Source organism: Tenrec ecaudatus, chromosome 1 (assembly GCF_050624435.1).
Source record: "Tenrec ecaudatus isolate mTenEca1 chromosome 1, mTenEca1.hap1, whole genome shotgun sequence".
NCBI classification, from domain to species: Eukaryota; Metazoa; Chordata; class Mammalia; order Afrosoricida; family Tenrecidae; genus Tenrec; species Tenrec ecaudatus.
Genome location: NC_134530.1, coordinates 300,224,350 through 300,237,572, shown reverse-complemented (window position 1 = coordinate 300,237,572; position 13,223 = coordinate 300,224,350). Strand labels below are relative to the sequence as shown.

The following is a 13,223-nucleotide window of genomic DNA, read 5'->3' as shown; positions in this document are numbered from 1 at the left end:
TTGGCGTAGTACAGCGGTTCTCAACCTTCCTCGTGCCAACCCCCTTCAATACAGTTCCTCGAGTGGTGGTGACCCAGTTGGCTACGGTTAGGAATCGGACGACCCGTGAAAGGGTCGTTCTACCCCCAGGTTGAGAACTGATGGCGTAGTACGGCTTCCTCATCTCTGCCACCCGCCCACCACCGAGGACTGCTGTTTGCCCTTGTTCCACACTGAGCGCCACCACAGCCATGCGGGGCCCGCCGCAGGGAGGAGCCGCGTGGCCACGGCTAGTTGGGTCTAGTGCTCTCGTGCTCCATGGGAAGGGTCCCCAGAGCATGTGTCTTGGCTGGAACCGTGCCGCGCTGGGGCTTTTTGTGATCTCTCTATTACCTTATCAGCTTGTGGAAGGCCCTCGACTTCCCCTTTAAAACCACCCCCGAGAGCTGCGGCCTCTTTCTTGTAGGCAGGGCTTCTAGTAGGCACCCAGGCGGCTGGGTGGGAGGCGGGCCCTGGCCCCCTGTGTGGTCCCCTTTGGCCCTTGCTGGTCAGAGGCCTCATAATGGAACCGGCAATACCGGTCTGCTTCTGCAGGGTCCCATCACCAGGGCCCAGGGCCCCCGGTACCTCTGGGTGCTGAGTGTGGAGTACTTGCCTGCCACAAGGACCTCTCACTCCGTGTTGGTTACACCTGGGCTGGTGGCGGTCCTAGCCGGGGCTCCTGGTAAGGAGCCAGGCAGCCTCCTCTCTTCCACCCTTGGGCCCATGCTGAGGGTAGGGGCCGCCCAGCGAGATTGGGGGTCCTGGAGGCTGTGTGGCAATGAAGCAGGGGCAGGGAGGACCTGACCATGTTGGAGCCCCATTGATCTGCGCAGCTCTGGTACCCAAGTTGTTTTAGAGCCATAGAAACCCCTGGTCCCTCGGGACTCGAGCATTTGCACACTCCGGTCCCTCTCCAGGAAGCTGACGTAGAGGGGCCTGGGTGGAGCAGCCCCTGCCTCCAATACGTTTGTTTATTCCATCGAGGGCCAGCCCGCCCTGCCTTCTCCCACTCGTAGTGGGTCCCCAGCTTGTGTCCCACACGTCAGGGTGGCATCGCCCTCTGAGCCCGGCTCCATCACACCACCCTCCTCACCTCCTCCAGGTTGTGCAGGAGAATGAGAACGTGGTGTTCTGCCTGGAGTGTGCGCTGCGTCACGTGGAGAAGCAGAAGTCCTGCCGAGGGCTGAAGCTGATGTACCGCTACGACGAGGTCAGTCCCCATACGCATGCCAGGAACTAAGCTGGGGGTGGGGGTGCTATTTTCAGATGTTTGATGGTGCCAGGCCTTCTCTCTGTGCCAGAGAAACCTGGGAATTGAAACTGTCCATTTAGAATGCTTGGCCTGCTGCTCAGCATGAGTCCCTGAGCCAGGCTCACGGCCATCTCTCAGGTGATCAGAAGCCTCTAGTCCCCGATTGCTTGTGGGCGAGGATCGTCTCCCCCCCGCATCCTCTGCACCAGACAGCAGCCGGTGGGTACAGAGGAGGGCCCAGACAGGGGCTGCCATCCTCATTTCCACTTCAAGGTAGTGATTTTGCCGCCGAGGCCCTCCCTCGGGACTTTGTGCAGCAGGTGGCCATCTCCCTGGCCGGGCACTCAGTCACCATGCTACAGAGCAGCTCTTTGGCACCTGCGGGGATGCGGCTGTGATGGCCTGACTCACTTCCCTGCCTCCCAGGCCGCACCCCTGCACTGCTGGCCAGTGACTTGGGGGGTATACTGTGCATTGCCCGCCCTCCCCAGGGCTTCTGCCCAGCACTGATGGCAGCAGCACCCCCCCCCCCCGAAATGTGGCAGATGCCCCTATTGGGGCCATGCTCCTGGTGTCACCCCCCTGCCCTGGGTTGCTGGACTGGCAGGAGGCTTGGCTGCCCACGCTGCCTTTTCCACTCTGAACCGGGTGCGTTTCGAGCCGAGGGGCTGGCCTCAGAGCTGTGCTTTTCGGGGTCCAGTGTTTTTCCGGGGGGGGGGGGGGGCGCTGTGGATGAGTAGCGTGGCTGCCGGACAGAGCTTGCCCCTCTCCACCCCTCCTTCCCAGTGCCGCTGTCTCCTCCTTGTGACCTGTCTCAGGGTTCTCACCTGCTTTCAAACTGCTGGAGCAAAGCCTATACTCGGCCCTTCAGAAGGTCTTTGACACCTTTCTGTGTTCTCACCTGTCAGCCTGTGGCTCCTGAGCCAGGCTGGGGGCCCGCTCCCCTCCCCCTGGTGCTGGGCACAGGTGACTGACTACACGGTGGCCCTTAGGAAGTGGCCTCACCAGGGAGGGCACGATGCTACAGAGATGGCTCCATTGGTATGTTAGACTTGAGCAGTCCTTGGCTAAATTACAAGATTGGAAAGCTGAAAATAGGCCCATTTGCATCTCTGTGTTTTAAGGAGTGTTCAGTGGGCAATACCACTGTGCATTCCCTGCTTCTCCGCTCTAACAGCAAATGTCAGAACACAGTTAAAAATAAGCCTTGTTGTTTGGGGGGTGGTCCTGGGGAGCAGCCTTGGCAGTGTGCAGAGGGGGGCTCCTTCCTGCACTCGCCGCCGGCTCCTCTGGTGACTGTTTGGATGGGAGTAAGTCCTGATAAAGGTGCACAAGGCGCGCCTGTCGCCTTTTGGCCGGAGGCATAATTTACTTCGTGACGGAAAATGTGATTGAGTTTTGTGGGTGTGGGCTGTGTGTCCAACCCTGCTCAGTTTAGTCCCAGGCCTGGTAAGCTCAGCAGAGCATCCACCTCCCTGGAGTTAGACAGGTGCCCCACCCTTGGGGCAACAGTGTAGGCTGAGAAGCAGTGTCCATTGTAGGACCCACTTCATCCAGAGAGGCCTCCTGGCACAGCTGTGATGGAGGCCAGGAGGAGAGTCCATGGTAGCTGCCCCTCCTGCTTTTAGCATTTTTACCATAAATGCTCCAGATAATAGGCCCTGTCCCTCAGCCTGGGCTTCCCGGCATCCGCATCTGAGGGGCTGTGTGGAGCAGGTGCCTCGCTGGGCAGCAAGCCAGCCTGGTGCACGAGCTTCCATGCTTGCTTTTGAGATTGGATGGGGTGGTGGGGCCCTGGCCCCGTGGGTGTTTACAAGAATGTTGCATGAGTTCTCATTTGGTGAGGAGCGTCAGGAATCAGGAACTAAGGTTTATAGGCAAGTGTTGGCACTTGTTCATGAGCCGAGGCTAAGTGGACTTTTGTGTCAGGGTTGAAGAGCCAGGTGCGCGGCTGGGAGCATGCTGGACTGGCGTGCATCAGCGCGTCTCTGCTCTGCTCCCAGGCTGCTGTTCCTGCGCCCCTCCCAGGCCAGGCTGACTCCCCCAACAGTGCCCCCCTTGGTGGCCCACGCTCACTGAGCTCTCCCCCCACAGGAGCAGATCATCAGCCTGGTCAATCAGATCTGCGGCAAGGTGTCTGCTGAGAGCGGCGGAGTGGAGAACTGTCTCAGTAAACCCACACCAAAAAGGGGGCCCCGCAAGCGAGCCACCGTGGACGTGCTGCCCTCCCGGCTCCCTTCCGGCTCGTCATGAGGACGCCGCGCGCTGTCCGGTTATATATATATTTTTTTGTAATTATTATATTCTAGTTTGCAGTACTTGCTGTAGGAAACAAGCTGTCTTTGCACTAGCTCTAAAGAAGATTTTTCTTCCGATTTTAGAGAACTAATTTTGTTTTAGCATTAAACCGTCGGACTTTTTTTTCCCTTTCCTTTTTTTTTTTTTTTTTGTACTTAAGATATCTAGATACTGCAGTCAGATTTTTGGAACTGCTGTATTCTCACTGTTTGAAGACCCGTGAGGGGGCTTTATTAATTTGTATTGCCTCTTTGGCTGACAGAAGCCTTCTTTTGTTCTGTTTTTTTTGGTTGGGTTTTTTTTTTTTTTTTTGGTAATATTTTTTGGGGAAAAGCTTTTATAACCCATTTTTGAAGAGGGTGAAGTTTGGAGAACAAATTATAAATCCATCAATCGTATGAGCAGATTTTTCTAGACAGGAAAAAGGGACACACACACACACACACACACACGGAAAGAAATGGCTTACTGCGGCCGTCTTTTCTTCTGTCACGTGCAAGAGGAGTGTCGTCTTGAAACCGGAGAGCCAGCCCCCCCCCCTCCCCCCATGTTGAGTCTCCGGGCGGCGCGGTGGGCTCCCCGAGCGAGGGCAGGAGGCTCGAGTAGGAGTTCTCTCCACCAGCACACCACTATGCATCTGATTAAGGGCGAAGGAGAGAAGACAGGACTGCCTGCCGCGGAGGGTCACGTGAGGGACAACTGTGCCTGATTTCATTAGGAAATCCATTTCTGTTCCTTTTTGGTGCTGTTGGCTACTTTATATGAAACAAGAAGCCCTTCAGTAGCATCCTGGAAAGAAGAGTGGGAGGGAAAGCGGTGACAGGCGCGCCTGCACTTCCTGTCCTCGACGTGCAATCTTCCTGACATTCCAGCGCTTGCGGCTCGCCCAGCGCTCAGCGTCACTCTCCTGGTCGGGTTGGTTTGCTTTAGGGTCACACTTGGAGCCACTACAAGTCTCCCGTTTGTGTCCAATGTGAAAACGCAGCTGTGCTCATCTTGTCTGTTTCGTTTGTTTTTTTCCCCATGTTGTAACAAAAATGAAAAAGAAAAAAAGAAGAAAGAAGAAACCATACCTTTTGTACATATGCCTGTAAATTGTTTTAAATACTTGAGCCTTTTTCTCGGTGGGGGTGGGGAGGGTGGAGCGAGAGATGAAGAAAAGCCTTACATTTCAGTTTCTTCATCGGTGGACAGGATGCTTACAGGGTTTTCTTGTAACGTTTCTAAGTGCTGCTTACATCACGGAACGACGAGAGACATCGTCAGTGGCGTAGCTGTTGCCCTTCTCCGGTTGTGTGTACAGTGCGTGTGGAATAAAAAAGGGAAACTGTTTTCACAAGCTGTTGTTTCGTAATTGAGCCCTGCTGCACTGAGCTCGCACGTGGTGTCAGGAGCGTCTTCTGAGCCACGTGGTTGGTGGTGGTTGCAGGACTGAACTGTGGGGCCCGGTGTTTTCCAGTGTGGTGGTTGGTTTTGATGGCCTTGCTGTGTACTCCCCTTGTGGACAGTCAGCTCCCACCTGCGGCTTACGTTTCACGTTTAATTTATTAGAGCTGCTCTGCCCTCTGCCCTTGTAAGGGGGGACTTCATGTTGTTTATTGCCGGTTTCTTTGTTTACTTTTCAGGTTTGTATACAAGGTTTAATAAAAACAAAGCTTTTTGGACTTTGTCTGTCTGGTGAAGATGAGTGACTGCAGCGAGCTGGAGACACACACACACGCACACACACACACACACAACTTGGGTTCCCAGGGGCTCCAAGCATTGGGAGCCCTGGGCGCAGATGCCGGCTGCTCTCCGTGAGGTGGTGCCGAGCCCCGGCCAGCACGGGCTGGCTTCCCTCTGGGAGCAAGTCTTGGTCATGCACTGAAGGCTGACCTGCTGATTTGTAACAATTGGTTCTGGAAGGGAGGGAGGGAGGAAGGAAGGAAGGAAGGAAGGAAGGACGGACGGACTGACTCTCTGTCAGGGCAGGTTGGTCACTCAGCTCCCAGAGCTGCGCAGGTACTTACGCTGGCTTGGCAGGGAGCGAGGGTCGAAAGCCATCCTCCATGTAACAGAGTGGCCACATACGCTCATTCTGATGCTGACAGTCCACAGACTTTATTGTCGGCTGCACGTGCATCTCACACGCCATTGGCAATGCAGCACAAATGGAGACCCTCCCCCAAACCAGCAGCCGGCACAGGTCCCAGTGCGGCCGCGGTCACACGTCCTCGTTTAGGAGTCACTGTCATCAGGGACATCTGAGGTGGCCTTCCTGTCACTGCTCAAGGTGGCCAGTGCCGTGTCCACCTGGACCTCCTCCTCATCAGACTGCACCAGGGGCGATGGCGACCCCCCGCTCTCGCTGGGCTCCTGGGTGGCCGAGTCAGAGCAGGAGGAGGACAGGGAGGGCAGCCTGGCTTGTAGCTGGGCAGGCTCTGGAACCTGCAGAGTGATTTCACTCGCACCTGGGCTGGATTCAGGCTCTGTGACAGAGTGGGGAGAAACCCATCGTGAGGTTCTCTCTGTCCCGGGGGGCCTGCCTGTGTCCCTCCGGGGCATCCTTCTCTGCGGAACGTGGAGACCTGGCCGAGCGTTCTTGGTGTGATGGTGAGAAAGGGGCACCTCCGGCAGATTGGGTCTGAGATGTAAAGTTCAGCATCTGGAGCCTCAGGGAATATTGGGAGTTGAACCTCAGAACCATGGAGTTCAAGCAGGGAGGGCACAGCGCGAGGGGCCTGCTGGGAGTGTGTGCCAGTCCTTAGAAATTACTGAGGTGGAGAGGACATGACTGAGTGAACCCCATGAATACATCTCCATAGTGCTGAACCAATCCTGGGGACGGGCAGCTACGTGGCAATGGGGTTCTAAAGGCAGGGGTGTTGAGCCAGAGGTGGTCTGCGGGTTTGCACTGTTAGCCCGCCTGCCCTGTGGAGGGAAACCAAGGCTGTGTCGTATGGCCGCGAGGACAGCCTGCAGGTTTGTGGGGCCTACCTAACACCGGCGACAGCCCGGAGTTCTCTTCTCCGCCGGAGTTGAGAAAGACATCAAGGGCCTCCTGGTCCGATATGTCCATCAGGTCCATCTGCTCCAGCATGTCCACGTTCACTTCCATCGACGACATGCTGCCCATAGGCTCTGGGAGCAGATCATACAAGTTGAACAGGTAAACGTCCTGTGATGAGAGGGCCTCACCTCCCGGGGAAGGGGGATTCTACTGTGATTGTTCAGAGAATGTGTTCAACCGCCCCTGGGTAGTTTTGCCTCTGGAGCTGCCTGCCCTCTGGTTGGAAGCAGAGGTGTGTGCATCTGAGAACACTGGCCTCATGCCGCCCGCCCAGCCCAAGACCCCTGGGATGGTGTATTAGCATGCGTTAATTGTGCTAACATCAGAACCCTATTTTTATTGTTTTGCTCAAAATGCCTTCTGTTACTGAAAGCACATGGTTTCAACAAGAAGTTGGGTTCAGAAAAATCATTGGTCTTGGCTCATTTTTTTAGGATCCGGCAGGCCTGGGTTACAAACAAGATCTGTTAAGTGTGTCCCTGTTGGAACAGGCAGGATACGTGGTTTGCACACTGCACGTGTGCTAGTGGTGAGGAGGGGTTGTTAGGTGGTTGTTTCAAAGTGTTATTAAAGCCCCCCCCCCCGCCCCCCGCCCCGGTGATGCCCAGGACTCAGCCAGAGAGGTAAAGGAAGCCGCAGCAGGGCAATTTGGCTGTTCATGTGCTATTCTCAAGCCTGCGACTTTAAGCTTGGATCTTACTGGGAGACCAACTTTAGGCACCCGGAGCTTCCTCTGCAGAGCAAGCACACACGAGAGACAGCAGCCACCCCCTGCAGCAGGGATGCCCATCGCTGTCCACTGGTCTCCCAGCCTGGTGGGAACGAGGGCTTGGCTCCTCACAGGACTGGAGTTTAAATGACTGCTTGGTGCAGAAAACCACAAGCGAGTTGCCCATCTTGGAGCTTGACAGAAACACACCTGGAAAGACACACCTGAACCCCAGAGGCCTCACAGAGCTCTGAACTCAAACAGACGCCCAGCCAGAATCTGCGGTCCTCATTTGGAAATAATTGTGTTACGGCCAACAGAAACACGCTCAGTATTAGCTTCCATAAGAACTTCGAACAAGCTTCTGGATCAAGAAAAATAAACTGGGAAACCGAATGAAAAAAAAGTTATGAGCTATATACAGCACGACAAGAAAACGCTGGGTAACAGGCGAGCGTTTCAGGTGTGTGGGAAGAGACACGTAACAGATGCAGTTCAGATCGGAGGGGCTGATAGTTCCCCAAATGGATGGCAGACCAGAGCTTCCCAGGTTTCGGAAGCAAAACCGATGCCAATATAAATTCACATCTGCTATCAGCAGCAATGAAACTGAGCAGGGTCAAATCCAAAAGCTTCAGAAAATGCGATGAGGAACGATGGGAAAGGCAGTATCTCAAGAACAAAGGGCCGAAAGTGGCCGGGGTTCAAAGAGGCACCGTAAATAGCCATCTCTGAGGTCACAGACCGAGTGAAGATACCGTCTCGACCAGGCAAACTGCATCCGTGAACTTACTGCACCAGACAGCCTGTGGAGTCCACCTGACTGAGCAGAATCGTGCTCCGTAAGGACCTTCGTTCTCAAGTACGCAGGGCAGTGCTGTCTGGTGGACGCTGACTCGAGCCTGCCCTATGCGGTCTGAGACTCCATCTGTGGGAACTGCTTGCTCAGGAGGACTGGCAGGTCCAGATCACTGACCCTGCAGTTTGCAGCCCAATGCACGATCCACTTCCTCGGAAGAAACAGTAGGGCACACAACCACGTCAGTTCAGCAGTAAAGTAAGAGCTACTAGATGCTGCCCCGGGTCCACAAGAGAACAGCTCAGTTCCCAAGGCAGTGACCTTTGGGGAGCCGGGCACAGCCTGGGTAGGTGCCAGCTCAATGCCCTGCAACACACTTTGGTAGCCGCGTGCGGCCCCCCCTCCCCCTTCCCCCAGGACACACTGCAGAGTGTCTGGGCTGCTGACAGTATTGCTTGGTGGCTGTGGTCATCGCTGTCTTCCAGCACAGCCTTTTGGCCTCTGCTTAGATATACTTCCGTTTTCGCTCTTGTCTGCTGCCGTGTCTTTTCAAAGCTGCTGAGGAAAACTGGACCAGGGATCACGGGAAAAGCTGCTCGGCACCACCGAATCCGATGGTAAGCAAGCCAAGCCAAGCGTGTGCCCGTGACCACAGCACCGGATGGGAGAGCAGGTGGAGTAAGAGTGAAATGTCCGTGCTCTGCTTCCAGGAGGCGCTCGGGCGGCAGTGAGGGGGCAAAGGCTGGGAAAGAGCACAGGCCGCGACTGCCGAGGAAGCCAGCCCTGCCGCTCTGTTACCATCCTCTCTCTACACACGGCGATTCCAAGTTTTTGTGTGACTATATATTTTGCCATCTATCCTTTTTAAATGAGAGAATGGCAGAACAAGATGGGAAAATCTATTTTGGATCAAGGTTGGCCAGGGTTTATACGCCTCTTCAATCTGCGCATTAACATGAAAGTGGAAGAAGCGGACCACAGAAGCCCCACCTGTCATTGAGGACTTGTTCTCCAGCCCACGAGGACCGGGGAAAGGATGCCACTCACTAAGCTTTACTTGAAAATCAGTAACAAAAGATTGGCATTCCGGTGTTTATCTAAACATGCCATAAATAAAACACGAGCGCTTAGGAACCTGTAGACACAACTAGTATAAAAGGTTCCCGGGGGCTGGGGCGGCAGTCGGGGAGCTGAGAGCAAGTTCACGAAGGAAGGTGTTCTGAAACTTGTCTGGGAGCAATGGTCCGATCCTGCTTCGTGTGGGTGAGCTATGTGATGGCATGTCGGAACCAGCTTCTAGTAGGATGGGGGACAGGAGGCCTTGCTGCTTGAATACTAGAAGCTTTAGTCTCAAAACTACAAATCAGCCGCAGTTGCGTTCTTGAGAGATACCACAGCCTTGAGTATCGTGGGGATCCCAAAGTGCCCAGTAACACAAACTAATGACCAGAAAAATAAAGGCACGCCAATAGGGTAAGAAGCCACAAGTTCGGGGGAGGGGGAGCGGCGGGGCGAAATAACCCTTAACAATGCACGTTTGTGGCAAGATTCGCGAGAGCAGCAGCATGCGACGATTAGGAATGTGAAAGCTGACTGGACCGTGGGCAGTAAAGATGAGAGCGTACTATATGAATGGACTAGCTCCACCAAAAAGTCGCCAAATTACCTCAAGAAGAAACCAAACCTTCCCTAACCACCACGGGGAGTCAGAAAGGACCAGGTAGTGCTTCCTTCCCATAGCGCCCCCAGATCCCATGCTCCGTCCCTGAGAGCTTCCGCGTCCCCCTTGACATTCAGTCCAACGCCAGTCAGGCTCCATGGGATTTTCATAGGTCTGAGAAATCTGACTTCACATTCTTTCTAGAACAAAGCCCCGAGCAGCCAGGGCAAGGCAACGCTGAAAGGGGGGGTGAAGGGCAAGCTGTACCAACTAGGCAGTACCCCTTGGCCCCCTCCTCATGACAACCCGTGTGCTCCCGGAGGGCAAAGCCGCCCTGCGGTGAGCCCTTGGTGGAGGCTGGTAATGCAGCTGGTCCGGGCGGGGTGCAGGGCGACCCGAGGCAGGCAGAGCACGCCGAGTGAGGCTGAAGGGCTAAGGAGCTGTGTGTGTGTGTGTGTGTGTGGGGGGGGGGGGACTAAAACTCGACCTCTCCTGGAGGCTGGTGATTGAAGGCCGTCATTCAAACAGCTTGCCTGACGTGGAGAAGGAAGCTCGGTGGCACAGAACAGACGATAGACAGCGCTGACGCGGTCTGGAAGCAAAGCTGGCCGTGGATCAGTCAGTTCTGCAGTGCACTGGCCGTCTTCATCTCTGAAGACATACCTGGTCTGGCTGGGACATTTCGGATGCCTGGCTCTGAGCTCCTCGGCCTGATGACTGCTGGGCAATTTTGTTCAGCCCTGGTGGGCGAGGCAAGGCCCTCCCTTGCCTTCTGCAGTGTTTTAAGAGCCACGTGCAAAAACTGCTTGTGTCTCACGTTTGCCCTAGAGTTAAACACAAACAAGCCGAGTACTTTCTAAAGGATGACCATCACTGCTCATGTGTGCCCCCTGGTCGAGGTGGGTGTCCCCCCCTCCCCCCCCCGGCTAGACAGCGCTGTGTCGGCGTACTGACAGGGGGCCCGCAGTTCGTGCTGCCCCCCCGCACTCCCCTGCCCCTGACAGTGTCTGGTCCTGGAAAGGCCTGCCCCTCTGGACCCTGCTCTGCAGCCTGCACTGTACACTGAAGCCCCAGCCTTTCTGGCGCGGGTACCAAGGGGAAAGCGACCAACGTCGACCCCGCACCATCTGCTGAGAAGTAGAGCTCACGTGGGCCACACTGCTGCTTCCTCCTTCTGATCCTTGTGGCTTCGGGAAGGGGAGCACTGGGCAGCCTGCAGAGCCAGGTAGCCGACGGGTTGGGTTTGTGTGTATGGAGTGTGTGTGTGGGTGTAGAGCAAAGTGTTCGTCATCAACCAAAGGTCAGTAGTTCAAACCCGTGAGCTGCTTCCACCAAGCCTGCAGCCCTGGAAACTCGAGAGGCGGCGCTACTCTTGTCAGTGAGTCCGGATCCACTCGAGGGCAGTGGGTTGGCGCTCTCCCTCTGTCAGGGGTGACCAGGCACCAGGGAGGCAGGCAGAAAAGCAGGTGGGGCGGCGGCTTCTCCTGCGACACCTCGACACCTCGTGGCAGACAAGTGCCAGCATTTGATGGTCATCAGCACGGTACTCTGGATGGAGGCCGAGGCTCCCTAAGTCCACCTAGGGACTGGGGGGCTGGGGCAGCAGTTAGATGCGGGGGTGAGGGGGGGGTAAGCATGGTCTTTCCCACACCGGATGAGTTATGGCTTCTGTGTTGTGGTCTTCTATCTCCACGTCCCCATAAGCATAATTAACCCCCGCTCCTTTCTAAACGATGGTTTAACAAACACCTCCTCCTGGCACCTCGAGCCGCATGTAAGAAGAGCCCAAACCGGAGTCTGGCCTGCAGGCTGGAGTCCCGAGGACGCCCCGGCCCACGTACCTCTCCTCTCGGCGACCTGCAGGTAGCCCGTGGACAGGTACAGCTCCATGTCCTGCTGGAAGGCCTCCTCAAAGAACTTCTGTCGTTCCTTCAGCTTCGTCTGCTGCGTGTGCGCCATGTCCAGGACCTTCTGCGCGTGCTCAGCATCCAGTTCAGCTACGGGCACCACAGGAGGGGCAGAGTCAGGAGGGGGGCAGAAACACCTGCTCACAGGCACCCTCCCACCTCATCGTGTCACCTGGCCCGCCTAACCACCCCAACATGTCCCCTGGAGGCCTGAGAGACGCGCCTCCTTCCCCGCCCTTCAAATGGCCTCTGGCTCACACTCTGGGAAGCAGGCCCAGGCGTGGCCGCCCTGAGGGACATGTCCTCTGACTGCATACTTCCCGTTGGGCCACCTGATCACCTCCATCAGTGCCTGGCACATAGGAGCGGGTTTCAGATGGGGGGCAATGGCATCCTTCCATGAACTCTGTGAGGGCCCTTTGTAATAAGTCCCCAATAAACCAGACAGACGCCTGCTCCCGGGGCGTCTGCCTGGGTTGGTGTCCCCTTCCTGAGCCCACGCGCCGCCTCTGAGCCCCAGGAGAGACGCCCGCCCAGCTCTCACCGGACCCCTAAAGAGTCATCACCGGCAGGAACAGTGGGCCCTCAAGCCAGGGCTGGGCCAGTGGCCCTGCATGCAGGGCTTCCCTTGGACAACAGCCCTGAACTTCGAGGGCTCCCTCTGGCCCCGCAGCGATGCTGACTGGCTCCCTCCTGGCAACAGTCGGCGTCTCCAAGGTGGGTGGTGCAGTTACGGGGGAGACGATGTGCAATGGGTCTGCCTGTGAGTGGGGCCCGCCCACTGCAAATGTGTGGTTCACGGGTCGACTTGAGTTTTATGTGGAGTTTGACCTGCAGGGGAGGCCAGGATCCCTGGTCCCCTCACCGTTCAGCGACCACTGTACTATCACCCTGGTCTCACTCTTTAGAGCAGACCCCTGATGTATCAGTCGGTCAACACTCCTCAGTGGTTGAACCTCCCTCCTCCAGAGCATGCACCCTGGACCTGGGTCAAGGAACATTTCTACATCGATGTCACTAAGGAGACCACAGCTCTGCTTGTGATAGGCCGGCAGATCTACCCTGAGGGCGCAGGTGGGGTTGTGGGCACAGGGGCCCTGACAAGGGGAGACTGTCCGGGAGCCCTTCGATGGGGAAACGATGCCTGTTTTGAGGATGGAGGCGGCCGTGCGGCTGGACTGGGGCTCTGCCCTCAGCGGGCCTGGCACAGGCGCAGGATCTCCTAGGAGAGGAGCAAGTCTGGCCCGCGAGTCCCACAGCCGGACGCCGGCCACACCAGGCCGCACAGTTTGCGGTGCCCACACGCAGCAGTGGGGAGCACTTCAGAGAGGGGACAGGCAGCACCCTGGGGTTCCTGCACTTCATTGATGACCCCGTACTGGCTGTGCTCAGCAGGAGGATCGGGTGCTGGTCAGCTGAAAGTCTCAGCCCCCTTGCTGCCTGGGGACACCGAGGACCCAGTGCAAACTTTCCCCCTAGGCAGGGGTCCTTTGGGTTCATCTCAGGGGAGCGTCAGCAGTGGGGT

The 13,223-nt window shown here is 56.4% G+C and overlaps 2 protein-coding genes across 7 annotated transcripts in view; one reads left to right on the top strand and one right to left on the bottom strand.

Annotated features, from left to right (window-relative positions):
- JARID2 (jumonji and AT-rich interaction domain containing 2) overlaps window positions 1-5,238 on the top strand; it is a 264,620-nt gene extending 259,382 nt beyond the window's left edge. For both annotated transcript variants that reach the window (XM_075532448.1, XM_075532447.1), the window contains 2 exons: window positions 1,124-1,231; window positions 3,368-5,238. In XM_075532448.1, coding sequence (XP_075388563.1) covers window positions 1,124-1,231; window positions 3,368-3,526 — 267 coding nt within the window. In that variant the 3' untranslated portion in view covers window positions 3,527-5,238. The remainder of the gene's footprint in view (window positions 1-1,123; window positions 1,232-3,367) is intronic.
- DTNBP1 (dystrobrevin binding protein 1) overlaps window positions 1-13,223 on the bottom strand; it is a 155,024-nt gene that overhangs the window by 5,987 nt on the left and 135,814 nt on the right. For 4 of the 5 annotated variants that reach the window (XM_075532450.1, XM_075532454.1, XM_075532452.1 and 1 more), the window contains exons 8-10: window positions 11,633-11,788; window positions 6,551-6,694; window positions 5,650-6,042 (exon numbers count right to left, since the gene is read on the bottom strand). In XM_075532450.1, the coding sequence (XP_075388565.1) occupies window positions 5,792-6,042; window positions 6,551-6,694; window positions 11,633-11,788 (551 nt within the window). In that variant the 3' untranslated portion in view covers window positions 5,650-5,791. Of the gene's footprint in view, window positions 1-5,649; window positions 6,043-6,550; window positions 6,695-11,632; window positions 11,789-13,223 lie in introns of those variants that run through there. The other variant, XM_075532451.1, reaches the window with a different exon arrangement.